Below are 16,201 nucleotides of genomic sequence, written 5' to 3'. Positions count from 1 at the left end.
CGGTGGCAGAGTGGTATAAGATGGGCACAACCCCCGGCGGTCAATGTGTTAAGTACAGCGTCCATGTAGCATCAATAGCTTTAACTTAGGTCCAACTCTAGGAGGAGAAAATCCATGCCAGGAAACTCCTAACCCTATGCTCAAATTTGTCCTGTGGTCAGTCATCATTTCTGATGTGTGTTGCTTGCCCTTTGATAAAACACAAGAAACCTGTCTGGCTGCAATACAAACTAATGCGTTCTCTCCTGCGTTCTCATCTGCAAACTATCCCCGAAACCACAACAGTGAACAGACCCCCACGAAGTTACTGTCAACAAAAAGAAATTACTAGCACACTCCTACATAGCTGCTCTATGTCTGTACAACACACAGTCTGAAACACACTGCTACACAGAGCTGTCTCTACACCTGTACGTCACACAGCCTGAAACACACTCCTACACAGAGCTGCTCTACACCTGTACGTCACACAGCCTGAAACACACTCCTACACAGAGCTGCTCTACACCTGTACGTCACACAGCCTGAAACACACTCCTACACAGAGCTGTCTCTACACCTGTACGTCACACAGCCTGAAACACACTGCTACACAGAGCTGCTCTACACCTGTACGTCACACAGTCTGAAACACACTCCTACACAGAGCTGCTCTACACCTGTACGTCACACAGTCTGAAACACACTCCTACACAGAGCTGCCTGTACACCTGTACGTCACACAGTCTGAAACACACTCCTACACAGAGCTGCCTCTACACCTGTACGTCACACAACCTGAAACACACTCCTACACAGAGCTGCCTCTACACCTGTACGTCACACAGCCTGAAACACACTCCTACACAGAGCTGCTCTACACCTGTACGTCACACAGTCTGAAACACACTCCTACACAGAGCTGCCTCTACACCTGTACGTCACACAGCCTGAAACACACTCCTACACAGAGCTGCCTCTACACCTGTACGTCACACAGCCTGAAACACACTCCTACACAGAGCTGCCTGTACGTCACACAGCCTGAAACACACTCCTACACAGAGCTGCCTCTACACCTGTACGTCACACAGCCTGAAACACACTCCTACACAGAGCTGCCTCTACACCTGTACGTCACACAGCCTGAAACACACTCCTACACAGAGCTGCTCTACACCTGTACGTCACACAGCCTGAAACACACTCCTACACAGAGCTGCCTCTACACCTGTACGTCACACAGCCTGAAACACACTCCTACACAGAGCTGCTCTACACCTGTACGTCACACAGTCTGAAACACACTCCTACACAGAGCTGCTCTACACCTGTACGTCACACTAGAGCTGCCGCGGTATTGCTGTTTTCCTTACCGCACACATTTGCAAAATATTTCCTACCGCCGCGGTATTACCGCACACACACACACAAAAAAAAAGTTTGAATGCATTTTTTTTGTAGTCTACTCTTTATATAGCATATAGCCTGCCTCTAGTCTAAATGTCTATCTTTAGAGGATGACTTTGCAGCATGAATATTGTTTGCACGCATTCGTTATTAAAAGTGAAACACTGATTCGAAGTCTCCCCTCGGTGTCGCGCCCGCCGGTTACCCCCCCGACCCTTTCTTCTTCTTATTATTATAACGTTACTACTTATGATTACAAAGGCATTCGATTTGTGGCATTAACGTTAGTATAGTTACACGTTCGTATTTACCGGACCACATAGCAAGGCAAGCGTTACTCAATTAATATCTAAGTTCCTTTCTTTGCTCAGAGCGTGCCGAGTTGTACCCATTCTGCGGTCTGTTAATAAAGTTTTCAATCAGACAAGTGTATAGAACGAAGGGCTTTTATTATAACATTTCGTTGCAGTAAAATCATTATGCCTCGTTCCCTGAGGAGCGACGGCGTCGGTAATCCACTCCGGTCTCCGGTGGGAGCTAACGTACTATTAGCCGTGTTGTGATGGCTGAGATTCAGGAAGTAAACGCACTGCAAGATGCTCCAAGCATGTGCCGCGTATCTCTTCTGACCAATCAGTGGTCTGCAGTGTTTCATGTGACTTTTCTGGTACCCAATAGGGTCGCTTGGAATCTCGACAGAGAAGTAGGGTATATCTGCAGAGCCGCAAGCCCAACGAGAGCGTAATAATAATAATAATATAATAAAAAACAGCGGTGATGCCGGTATTCAGCCCAACGCTGCGGTGGGCATGATGTAACAGCGATACCGCGGTAATACCGATACCGCGGCAGCTCTACGTCACACAGCCTGAAACACACTCCTACACAGAGCTGCTCTACACCTGTACGTCACACAGCCTGAAACACACTCTTACACAGAGCTGCTCTACACCTGTACGTCACACAGCCTGAAACACACTTCATATAATAGTTATAATATCTCCTGTGCTGGACGTATAGAGGTCTGGCTATGCAAGACACTCGAGTGTAACAATATACTGACAGCTGACATTCATCTTTTATATATTAGAGATACCCAAACCAATAATAATAGATGCAAGTGCACCCTGCCACAGTTCATGCCCAGACACCCATATTAACTCAATCAGCGCCAGACCCGAGGATAGTCGGGTTATCTCGCCGGCCAATCAGCGCCAGACCCGAGGATAGTTGGGTTATCTCGCCGACCATTCAGCGCCAGACCCGAGCATAGTCGGGTTTTCATCGTTATTTCTTTTATTCTATATTTCTATTCATTTCTCTCACACGGACCTGGGGTTAACATGGGGAATCATCCTGAGATCGCCAAAATGCAATACCGGCTGCATCCAGCCAGGTGGCAGTATCGAGCACCCTTTGAAACCTTATATCTTGCCCTGTGTTACGTTCAAATGTCTCCGGGTGCAGTTTTCTTTGTCAGGAGAGTCAAGCTGTTATCCCGATCGCATTGAGAAGCGTCAAATGCCCCCGATGCATCGGTTGTGGTGGATTATGTTGGCGACACGACACCAATACTGGGACTCGCGATCAGACAATTGGAATATTCTTTTTGGGGTACCTTCTAGTGAAGGTAAGGACTAAATTATATCAATCCTGCTTTGATCCAACCATGATTTCACATCGATTGCAGCAACGTGTGTGTGTAACGTTACTCCACAACGTATGCCGTTGGTGACGATCAAAGCATCAAAAAACGACCCCCCCCTTTTATGCATTCATGATGAAACATAAAACCTATTATATACATTTGATTTGGAAATAGCGTGTCCAGGCGAGAAACGCCAACGCTTTTAGTGAAATTCACGTATTGCTGCATATCGTAGTTTTCTGGGATTAGACAGGATCACTCTAAAACTATACTTATATTCACCATGGTATAACACGCGAACGTATGGATGAAAACATTTATTCTTTTTCACATATTGAACGATAGATAGTTGATGTCAAATGGGCCATAGTATTGTATCCAAAGCTATAACATAGAATATAGTTATCCCTGCAAACACCGGCAAAAATTATTCCATCTCTTAGAGCGTTGGCGTGGTAGGAACAAACGATGCTCAAGTCTATGGCGTCCAAAGAGTTAAAGAAAACGTTAGCTATGAAAGGAAGAGGAGCACAGAAAGAGGATGAATGCTCAGAGATTTAAACTGAACATTCCTTGGCAACAGTTGTCTCCTTCCTTAAATGCATTATCATCCAAAGCAATATGAATGAATTTAATAAGCCTCCTTTGATATATTCCTGTCATAATGCATCAGAAACAGATGGGGAAAACGAGGCTAAGTTACAGCAGGTTAAGAGAAATATATACCTTCATGTCATGGTTCACAATTTACTGACTAGAGCCTAAATCTGAGAATAGTTGTGGTTGTTAATATTACATTTTCTCCCCCACCAGAAATATTAGATTTGGAACAGAGATTCGATAAGAAACAGATTCAATAAAACAGAACCAGAACCGAAATCGATAAAAATCCAAACGATACCCATCTCCTACCGTAAGAAATGACAGTACAAACATTTGTCACTATGCTCCTAACCGTCTTTGTTTTTCAATTTACGTTTCTTTTCATTTTAGGAGTGGGCCATGTGCTCCTTGGGTGGGGGAAAAGCAAGCGCTGTGATGTCTTCCAAATCAACAAGTGATGGTGTTTAATAATGGTGATCACTATCAATCAAAATCACTGTGATCATGATTTGTGTTATAATAAGCAGCCCTGGTTAGTCACGCCTCCTGGGGCAGAGATGATCGACAGGGGAACGCTGTGCAACTCTCTGCCTAGAAGAATGTGCTACTACTGGCCCGACGACGTTACCTTTAGAGCAGTGGTTCTCATATAGGCCGCGACTAGGGGTGGAACGATACGCATTCGAACCGTTGTACCGTTCGGCACGACCTCCACGGTTCGGGCGTCTGTGTATCGTACGGTTCAGATGATGCGCAAATAAAAAAAGAAAAAAAGTATTTGGCACGGAGCCGGAGAAACTGCAGGTGCTAGTCAGTTTGTGTAAATGGCAAGCGCAATATAAATCAATCCTCATTACGACTTTAAAAACATAGCCATTAACATTACATAGGCCTACACACATCTTGCCATAACGTTAGCAGTTTGTACAACACAACGCATGTTGAACTATGGTAGCCCGCCAGCTAATAGTCAATGAAATGTTACCGTAGCTACTAGCTAGCAGAGGAGAAAATGGGAGTCTGAGAGGCGGGGTGTTTAAAGACAATGATAGGCGTTTATTCAACATCCAAGAAGGCTAACATACAACTGTGTTTACTAACTCCAACCGGGACTATTGCCGCTTTTCCACTGCATGTTTTCAACTCCTAACATTACCGGAGCTGAAGGTCCGTGACACTAAAATGTCCGTGGGGACCCGCCAACCCATAGATAGTTCTGCACTCAATATTTAAATAATGTTAGTCTAAATAAATGTAGACAGATAATGTACGTATTTTAAAAATAGAATGAACAGAGCAGTGTTGTTTTGAAACAGTACAGTGTGTGTGTGTGTTAGTTTGATGTATGCTGCAATTTATATTGATGGCCTTCTAATTTGTTTATTTATTTTAAATAACAGTGACACTTTTCCCTTTGATATGAAATCCAGCCATATTCCTTTCATTGTATTTCAAATACTGCACTTTAATTTCAAGCGGAAAACTAATCTTTCCATTAAGAACTGACAATCAGGGTATTTAAACATTGTTGACATTGTTTTTTTGTGTTTATATTAAAGAAAGGAAAGTCTAGTGCTGGCTGAGCATATTGTTTGTTTGCACTAAGTACTTTGACAAATGTAGCTTATATTTTTCAGTCAGTTCGGTCTTTGTGTGCCAAACATTATTTAAGGCTGTAAACACTGTCAACTTTTTATATATATATATATATATATATATATATATATATATATATATATATATATATATATATATATATATATATATATATATATAAATGAGAAGCATGTTTAGATTTTTGAGTGTTACATTTTTTTTATATAAAAAACAACGTATATATCCAACCGAACCGAAAACCGTGACCCCAAAACCGTGATACGAACCGAACCGTCGATTTTGTGAACCGTTCAGCACACGTTCAGCATATCTTGTGCCATTTCATGTCAGGGACCCGATGGTCAATCAATACTGGAAATCGCGATCAGACAATTGTAATATTCATTTTGGGATACCTCCTAGTAAAGGTAAGGACTATATGACATCAATCCTACTTTGATCCAACAATGATTTCACATCGATTGCAACGATCAACGTATGTAGTATTAAAAAAATGCTGTTGCTGACGATCAGAGCATCAAAAAACGACCCCCCCCCCCCCCCCCTTTGATGCATTCATGATGAAACATAATACCTATTATATACCTTTGATTTTGAAATAGTAACGTGTCCAGGCGAGCAACGCAAACGACTTTAGCAAAATTCACATAGCACTCCATAACTCAGCTTTCAGGAATTAGCCCGGATCACTCTGAAACTATACAATATTCACCACGGGATAACATGCGAATGTATTTGAAAAAATTTGTGACTGGGGCTGACCTTCGAATTTTTTTTTGGAATTTGAAGCTTCGGGCCGAGATTCGATTTTAATTCGAAGCTTCGAGATAAAAAATATATATATATATTATAAATAAATGTTTATGTTGTGGGACTTGTACAGCACTTTGTCAGTGCTGTAAAGTTTAAACCTTTTTAAATCTTAGACAAACAAAACACTTTGCTTTCATGAAATATTGTAAGCCGTCATTTGAGGCTTTATAAAAGCAGCACAATGAACACAAATCTGTCAGTGCCGAGTCCGACCTCATCTTAAATAACAAACAGCATTGCTTGTTGTAGTTAACAAAGAGAGGCAGAGTTGATTTTGCACACAAAAACAAAAAATGTTTAATACATTATTATTATACTTTTTTTTTTTATATATATTCGAATTTTATTTTCATATTCGAATCCCATGCCCATCGAACGAAGCTTCGAAGCATTTAAGACAGCCCTGTCTCCATAGCTATAATATAGAATAGATATAGCTATGCAAACATCGTGACGCATAGTGAAAATGCCTATCTTTTAGCATGGCCCATTGACTACAGGATGAAGATAAGTGTTCATAAGAATGGTTTGCTTCACAATTTTATATATAAATAAAAACGTTTTAATAATAATTATATATATATATTTCGACTCGGACATGAAAATTGAATGTGGAGACTGACATGACTATTCGAAAATTAGACAATTCTAACTCATCCCCAATCAGAAGTGCTGTGCTCTACGTGTACCAGCCATCGCCCACCAATCAGAAGTAGCCCAAGGTAGCTACGTATCCGCCCAACAACAACAACAACAACAACAACAACAGCAGCACGTGAAACGCCTGTGTGTGAACTGTGAAGACGTTACAGCAGGGCTCCAGAGACATTAGTCTGCTATAAGCCGTTCTCCCTTTCTGTGTGTGTGTGTGTGTGCGCACGCTCGCGTCCCATCTCCGGTATCTTTAGAAAGACCAGATCACGTCAGAGGAGTTTGATAGTATTTACCGAGGATGGCCAGATGTTGATATTTTAAAACATAAAAAAATATAATACATAATAAATGTATACATGATCATGCAACATAAAAAAAATGGTTGTACTAGGAACGGTTTGGGAGAGGGAGGTAGGGAGGTTGCGTGTTTGTTGACATTGCAGCGTGGATGAAAGGCAATCCTATTATGGTCGCTCTGCACAGGTGGGACGTACAGTACAGCCACACCGGAACCAGTTTCAAATGTATTAACACACAATAATAAACAAACGGGCTTCTGTGTCTTTGAGCTTCAACAGAACTGGGCTCTCTGCTCAAGATTCACGTCACAGCGGCCGGTTGGGGGTAAGAAGTGAAGCTGAGAGACCACTTATCGATAACTGCGTGAAATTGATAAGTGGCGTCACTTATCGATTTTCTTGCATGTGTGAAAAAAAAGAAATTGTGGGTAAAATTGTTTTTTATGAAATAATACATCATATACCGTAATTTGTTGTTAAGAGAAATATAGGCCTGAATATATGAGTTGCCCCCCCCCTCCCTGTTTAACCTTCATCATCGATGGAAGATTATAATTTTGGAATAATAATAATAATAATAATAAACTGTTATGTCCTTCCATGTCTCGCCGTCTCTGTGTTGTTGTCTCTCCACTGCCAGACCACAGCTGAGAATACTCCTTCGCATTCCAGCCTCCCTGAAACCTGAGAGCCACGGGAGGCTGGAGGCGGAGCGCACGGCGACCGCGACGTCCTTCACACCTGAGAAGCTGCTCTTGTTGAAGCATTTACATTTACCCCACAAACAAAACAAGACGGTGACAATAAGCCTTGTGGCTGTTGTTGTTGTTGTTGTTGTTGTTGATGTTGTCGCTGGTTAGATGTGATGGTCTGCAAGCGAGGCCTTCAACATGCAGCTGACACAGAGGAGAACTGAAAGGTGACCCCTCCCTCCCCCCCTCCCTCCCCTCCCTCCCCCCCTCCCTCCCTCCCTCCCTCCCTCCCGGATCCAATATTCATTAAGTGCCTTTTTTTAACCTGCCTTTTATCTGCGGGGGTCAAGCGGGGGGTCAAGCGGAGGGGGCCGGGGCCTGGCGTGGAACTCATCACCAGAAGCAGCATGATGACCCAAGTCTCTCTGAAGCCCGGCCGAGTAGCACGTTGAGTTATAGACTGACCCGCCCCCCATGACACACCACAAATTGCCCCGGCAGTCCTTCGTGCCGGTAGCCATCAGGCTCTGTAACCGTGGGCATGGACTCCTGCCAAGAGTTGGGAGAACCAACAGCTGGAGAACTTGAGAACTGTTAGGACTGCATGACTCTTAAAGGGGAACTATTTTACTATTTCTTTCACTATTTGGGCACTTTTACACAATTCCTGTGAGTCTATGGAACACCTCTGTAATATATATATTTTTTTTTATTCATTGTTTTGTATTTCTAATCAAGTCCTCAAAAACAGCATTTTTCTACCTCAAGATCTCGAGCCGTTTTGAGCCTGGGCTCCAACCACTGTGTGCAGCTCATCTTGTACCTCGCCATTATCATGCAGCGGTGTCTCTCTGACATCACAAATCATCACATTTTCAGATGACTCAGTTCAGTGAGGGTGAATATTGTGAGAGGAGAATTGGAAGAATGCGCCAATATGAGAATTAGAGACATAGATCATATTAATATAAGTTCACATAGCTAGGAAACAATGCTAAACACTCAAAAAGGCCATTTATAAGATAGTTCCCCTTTAGTTCCCCGATTAGTCGACATAATCGACGATGTCGATTATAAAAAATCGTTGACGAGAAATTGTTGCGTCGATTAGTCATTAAAAAAAAAAAAAAAAAAAAAACATTTTTGTGCACTACCTATCTTTGTGAGAGTGGCTTCTCAGGGTTCCAGACAACATCATAACATGATGATCCCATAGCAAATTTTGGACATTGAAAACATTGTTCCCCTGCAGGAGATGATGATCAGACTAGACACACAATACATTACACACGCACTCCTCTCACTCACACACAGCGATCAGAGTAAGACACACACACATACACACTCCTCTCACTCACACACAGCGATCAGAGTAAGACACACACACATACACACTCCTCTCACTCACACACAGCGATCAGAGTAAGACACACACACATACACACTCCTCTCACTCACACACAGCGATCAGAGTAAGACACACACACATACACACTCCTCTCACTCACACACAGCGATCAGAGTAAGACACACACACATACACACTCCTCTCACTCACACACAGCGATCAGAGTAAGACACACACACATTCACACTCCTCTCTCTCACACACAGCGATCAGAGTAAGACACACACACATTCACACTCCTCTCACTCACACACAGCGATCAGAGTAAGACACACACACACACACAAATTACACAGTACACACCTCTCACTCACACAGCGATCAGAGTAAGACACACACACAAATTACACAGTACACACACTCCTCTCACTCACACAGCGATCAGAGTAAGACACACACACATACACACACACACGGACTCCTCTCACACACAGCAAACAAAAGTTATTTAAAGTACACTTCCACTTTAATTTGTATTATTTAATTTATTTATCTTGTTATGAGTGATTGCTGTATTGTTCTTCAAATACATTTTCATTTAAAGTGGCTTAAAGATCCAAATTCAAATGTTTCATGAGTCATTATTTTAATTTGCTATGGGATCATCATGTTATGATGTTGTTGTTTGGTCCTGACAAGAGTCTCAAAGTCTGGGGTGATGGTAGACAAGCAACTCTGAGGTCATGCTCAATGTCCAATCTGTTCCTCTGCTCTGTCTTCAGCTGGACCAGAGCTGAGAAGCCACTTTCACAAAGATAGGTAATTAAAGGGGAACTATTTTACTATTTCTTTCACTATTTGGGCACTTTTACACAATTCCTGTGAGTCTATGGAACACCTCTGTAATATATATATATTTTTTATTCATTGTTTTGTATTTCTAATCAAGTCCTCAAAAACAGCATTTTTCTACCTCAAGATCTCGAGCTGTTTTGAGCCTGGGCTGCAGGTGCCACCTAAACCACTGCGGAGCGTCATGTTCCCCTGAACATTAACATGCAGCAGTGACTATATGACATCACATATAGGCACATTTTCAAACGACTCAGTTCAGTGAGGGTGAATATTGTGAGAGGAGAATTGGAAGAATGCACCAATATGAGAATTTTGAGACATAGATCATATTAATATAAGTTCACATAGCTAGGAAACAATGCTAAACACTCAAAAAGGCCATTTATAAGATAGTTCCCCTTTAAAAAAAAAAAAAAAAAAAAAAATCCTTTTTTTTTGTTGTTTACATTGGTTTTCGATTAGTCGACTAATCGAAAAAATTATCGGCAGATTAGTCGACTACCAAATTAGTCATTAGTTGCAGCCCTAGTCCCAATTGACAATGAGAATGGACAGATAGCAATACTATAAAGTATAGATTTAGCTGTACAAACAGCCCCACGTCTGTTTACATTTGCTGGCCCATTATATTAGACAGGCCCCAATGGCCATCAATGTGTTAACAATTGTGTGTATTGAGCCGTACTGTATTGTACCCATTCTGCAATCTGTTAAATAAAGTTTTCATTCATTCATACATAGTTGTTTTTCTTCATTTTTAAGTCACTAGTAACATAGGATGGTTAAGTGGGTCAAAAAGGACAATTTTGTGATCGACAAATGCCTTATGGCCACGTTTATCGGCTTCTATGCCATGCGCCATCCATTGATGTCTGCCACATGGCCCTTAGTTACCATGACAACAACTACCCGATTCCCAGCCTTTTGGCAGAGATCGTGATTAACTTAACCCCTTAAGCCCGATCAGCCAGGTACCGGGCAGAGATTTATTTCACGTCGTAAATAGATCAATACGGTCTGTATTAAGTGATTTTGTGGTTATTTTTCAAAATGTAGCCAAGAGTGAAGACGCAGTCGCCAACCCTGTCAAAACAGCATTCAACGTGTATATTTTCAGCACTATGTTTGTTTAGCAATGATTTTAAGTGTTATTAGGGAAATATTAGCTTGTAAAAATCTCAGCGCCTTGCATCGGAAACCGGATGATTTAGATGTGAGGAAATGACGCCGCTGTGAAATCGTTGTAGTTGTAGTTTTATAAAAGAGACCCAGGGTAGGGGTGGACTAGAGGAGACATTATATCAGTAGATGAACTAGACAGTATTATTACCAGCAGATGAACTAGACAGTATTATTACCAGCAGATTAACTAGAGACAGTGTTATTACCAGCAGATGAACTAGACAGTATTATTACCAGCAGATGAACTAGACAGTATTATTACCAGTAGATGAACTAGAGACAGTGTTATTACCAGCAGATGAACTAGACAGTGTTATTACCAGCAGATGAACTAGACAGTGTTATTACCAGCAGATGAACTAGAGACAGTGTTATTACCAGCAGATGAACTAGAGACAGTGATATTACCAGCAGATGAACTAGAGACAGTGATATTACCAGCAGATGAACTAGAGACAGTGATATTACCAGCAGATGAACTAGAGACAGTGATATTACCAGCAGATGAACTAGAGACAGTGATATTACCAGTAGATGAACTAGAGACAGTGATATTACCAGCAGATGAACTAGAGACAGTGATATTACCAGCAGATGAACTAGAGACAGTGATATTACCAGTAGATGAACTAGAGACAGTGATATTACCAGTAGATGAACTAGAGACAGTGATATTACCAGCAGATGAACTAGACAGTATTATTACCAGTAGATTAACTAGAGACAGTGTTATTACCAGTAGATGAACTAGAGACAGTGATATTACCAGTAGATTAACTAGAGACAGTGATATTACCAGCAGATGAACTAGAGACAGTGATATTACCAGTAGATTAACTAGAGACAGTGATATTACCAGCAGATGAACTAGAGACAGTGATATTACCAGCAGATGAACTAGACAGTATTATTACCAGTAGATTAACTAGAGCGTGTTATTACCAGTAGATGAACTAGAGACAGTGATATTACCAGCAGATGAACTAGAGACAGTGATATTACCAGCAGATGAACTAGAGACAGTGATATTACCAGCAGATGAACTAGAGACAGTATTATTACCAGTAGATTAACTAGAGACAGTGTTATTACCAGTAGATGAACTAGAGACAGTGATATTACCAGCAGATGAACTAGAGACAGTGTTATTACCAGTAGATGAACTAGAGACAGTGATATTACCAGCAGATGAACTAGAGACAGTGTTATTACCAGCAGATGAACTAGAGACAGTGATATTACCAGCAGATGAACTAGAGACAGTGTTATTACCAGCAGATGAACTAGAGACAGTGATATTACCAGCAGATGAACTAGAGACAGTGATGTTACCAGCAGATGAACTAGAGACAGTGTTATTACCAGCAGATGAACTAGAGACAGTGATATTACCAGCAGATGAACTAGAGACAGTGATATTACCAGTAGATTAACTAGAGACAGTGATATTACCAGTAGATGAACTAGAGACAGTGATATTACCAGCAGATGAACTAGAGACAGTGATATTACCAGCAGATGAACTAGAGACAGTGTTATTACCAGCAGATACACTAGAGACAGTGTTATTACCAGTAGATGAACTAGAGACAGTGATATTACCAGTAGATGAACTAGAGACAGTGATATTACCAGCAGATGAACTAGAGACAGTGATATTACCAGCAGATGAACTAGACAGTGTTATTACCAGATGACAGAGTTGTATCAATGACTCTGTTGACTGTTTTAAAAATGATTTACCTCGCTGAACGTCTGACCCACTTCTGTCCCCCAGTGTGTGTGTGATGTTGAGATGGTGCAATAAATGTCAGCAGATGGCCGGGCCAGACAGGAGGCCTGTGTGTTCAGCGCTGCATTCCAGCCCGCGTTGCATTAGACGGCCTGACCTATGCTATGTAGACAAGTCGTGTGAGTAACCTATACACGCACACACGCGGAAACACATGCCGCTTTTAAAAAGGCACCTCCTTTTAAAGCCGTGGCCAACAATAACAGTCCGTCTTGATCGCGTTACGTGCCCGGACAGGACCCTGTAAGTCCGCAACCGTACTGTACTCCAGTGTAGTTTTCACATGTGCGCTCCATCACGCAGCTCCATCAGTCGTCAAGTCAGGAAGTGGGCCACAGCGCAAAGTGATTCCCCCCCCGCCCCGGCCACCTGAGCTTGGGTGCTCCTTAAAAATAGCTGACCTTTCTTGGAGCGAGGGCTGCCAGGGCCTGTCCCACACACAGCATGCCACAGCAGGGGGCAAGGGCAACACAAACACAACATCAAACAAGTTGGGAAGCTGCGTGAGGCGGGGCTGAGCACGGGGGGTGCAGGAGGGTTGAGGGGGGGGGGGGTGCAGGAGGTTTGAGGGGGGAGGGGTGCTGGAGGTTTGAGGGGGGGAGGGGTGCTGGAGGTTTGAAGGGGAGGGATGCTGGAGGGGTGAGGGTGCAGGAGGGTTGAGGGGGGAGGGATGCTGGAGGGTTGAGGGTAGGGGGGGTGCTGGAGGGTTGAGGGGGGTGCTGGAGGGTTGAGGGGTGCTGGAGGGTTGAGGGGGGTGCTGGAGGGTTGAGGGGTGCTGGAGGGTTGAGGGGGGGGGGGGTGCTGGAGGGTTGAGGGGTGGAGGGGTGCTGGAGGGTTGAGGGGTGAGGGGGGTGCTGGAGGGTTGAGGGAGGGAGGGGTGCTGGAGGGTTGAGGGGGGGGGGGGGTGCTGGAGGGTTGAGGGAGGGAGGGGTGCTGGAGGGTTGAGGGAGGGAGGGGGGTGCTGGAGGGTTGAGGGAGGGAGGGGTGCTGGAGGGTTGAGGGAGGGAGGGGTGCTGGAGGGTTGAGGGTAGGGGGGGGTGCTGGAGGGTTGAGGGTGGGGGGGGGCTGGAGGGTTGAGGGTAGGGGGGGGGTGCTGGAGGGTTGAGGGTAGGGGGGGGGGTGCTGGAGGGTTGAGGGGGGGAGGGGTGCTGGAGGGTTGAGGGGTGCTGGAGGGTTGAGGGTGGGGGGGGTGCTGGAGGGTTGAGGGGGGGAGGGGTGCTGGAGGGTTGAGGGGGGGTAGGGTGCTGTCAGGTTGAGGGGTGTTGGAGGAGAGTTGAGGGAGGGGTGGGGGGGGGGAGTGGGCCTCGCAGCACCTACCTCTTGAAAGCCTCTGTGGGGTTCCGCTCACACTCCCCCGGCTGCAGGGCGCTCTGCGCCGCCGGCTCGCGCACCTTCTCCTCGTAGCCGGGCAGCAGGCCGCCGTGGCAGATCTGCGCCACCAGGCCGCGCACAAAGCCGCCGACGCACAGCGTGTCCGCGTCGTCCGCGCGGCAGAAGTGGTAGGCCAGGCCCTGCTGGTGGAGGGCGCGGTGCGAGCCCTGGGCCGACGTGGGCCACAGCAGCTCCGTGCACAGGGCCGTCTTGCCGCTGCCGGGGCCCCCCGCCAGCAGCACCCCCCAGGCCGTCGGCCCACCCCCCCCGGCCTTCGCCGAGCCCCCCGCCGTCGCCGCCGCCGGGGCGCTCGCCGGGGGGTTGGAGGCGCCGACCACCCCGGGCGCCGGTGGCGGAGGCTGCTTGACCGGGGCGGTGCCGGTCACTCCGCTCAGGCCGCTGCCCTTCTCCTGGAGGCAGTGCTGGATCTTGTGGAACACCCACTCCCTGCAGTAGAACCGCTTGCCCTGCAGCAAACTGGTTTGGGCCATGTTCTTGTATTTATCTATAGCGCTGCTGTTTCCAGCGACCACTCCTCCTCCTCCTCCTCCTCCTCCTCCTCACAGGGCACCGCTCCTCATCACGCCCGCCGCGTTCTCGAGTCCAACGAAGGCTGAGGGCTGTAAATTCGAGCATCCATTTTGTTGGCTTCCAAACATGCCTCTTAAAAAGAAGTGCAGCCCTGCAGTTTAGCCGTCCTTAGTGTTTTTTTGTTGTCGGCCCCAGAAAAGCAACTTCAGCCCTTCAATGAAAACGGAGAGGGAGCGCTCGCTAGAAGAAGTGCCAAGCGGAGGAGCTCTGGTGTAGAAGAAGTCGCGGAGTATCTAGGTCAAAATGTTAAAAAAAAAAATTATAATATATAGGAAATCAAGGCCTAAGCCACAAATTCTCCACCAACTTTTTCCACGGCTTTCTCATTGGCTGAACGGAGTGCTCCTTGTTATTGGGAGCGTGTTGCTTTAGCATGGCGTCGGGCATGGCAGCCCGGCCCACAGGGGGCATCCACGGCAACCAGCCTCCGACCGCCGCTCGGTGCGCCGCTCAGCCGCCAGAGTGGGAGATATGTTTCCGTTGATGCATCTCAGGGGCTTAAGTGGAGCGACCATCGTCTTGTGTTTCCATTACATTACCGCGGGGGAGTGTCAGCGTCTCCGACAACACTGGTGGGCATGGCTCCTCTCCTCTCCCTGGACAGGGACAGAGAGGGGAAAGAACCAAGGCTTTGATTAGGGGACAATCATTTGAATACGTTCACGGCGCGCTACTTACTACACAACGTTTAGCAGTGCATGCAAGTGGTTAAGAAGAGAGAGACATATAGGCTTCTAATGTGCGAGAACCTAGTTCTTGGCAGGGGGGTCGTTTTAACCCACTGATCCCCCCCACCCCCCCCACCCTTCCTTCCTATGTGGCTTTAAAAGCGCAAACAACTCGCATCCGTCCTGGACAGGACCCCCCCCCCCCCCCCCTCCGCCTGCCTACGGTATCATTCTTTATTTATGTTTACCATTAAAGAGAGTCAGTGTCGAACAAATGGAAATATGGCGATATATCTTGTGCCAAGCAAAATGCATCCTGCCAGCGGTTTGTGTCCCGACGTTGCCAAATCGTGGGCTCCCAGTTTACGCTGCATTATTTTCCACCTTTCTCTGGGTGTTTTTAACCCTTTCTCTGGGTGTTTTTAACCCTTTCTCTGGGTGTTTTAACCCTTTCTCTGGGTGTTTTTAACCCTTTCTCTGGGTGTTTTTAACCCTTTCTCTGGGTGTTTTTAACCCTTTCTCTGGGTGTTTTAACCCTTTCTCTGGGTGTTTTAACCCTTTCTCTGGGTGCTTTAACCCTTTCTCTGGGTGCTTTTAACCCTTTCTCTGGGTGTTTTAACCCTTTCTCTGGGTGTTTTTAACCCTTTCTCTGGGTGTTTTAACCCTTTCTCTGGGTATT

General features: G+C 45.2%; 1 protein-coding gene across 1 annotated transcript in view; it reads right to left on the bottom strand.

Annotated features, from left to right (window-relative positions):
- The window catches only part of ankrd50 (ankyrin repeat domain 50), an 82,093-nt gene that overhangs the window by 64,940 nt on the left and 952 nt on the right, over window positions 1-16,201 (bottom strand). Inside the window, exon 2 of the mRNA XM_084332300.1 lies at window positions 14,210-15,450. Coding sequence (XP_084188426.1) covers window positions 14,210-14,754 — 545 coding nt within the window. The 5' untranslated portion in view covers window positions 14,755-15,450. The remainder of the gene's footprint in view (window positions 1-14,209; window positions 15,451-16,201) is intronic.

Source organism: Notolepis coatsorum (assembly GCF_963971535.1).
Source record: "Notolepis coatsorum genome assembly, chromosome: 16".
In the NCBI taxonomy this organism is placed as follows: domain Eukaryota; kingdom Metazoa; phylum Chordata; class Actinopteri; order Aulopiformes; family Paralepididae; genus Notolepis; species Notolepis coatsorum.
Note: the sequence above shows the minus strand (reverse complement) of the source record. Positions and strands in the feature narration are given on the sequence as shown.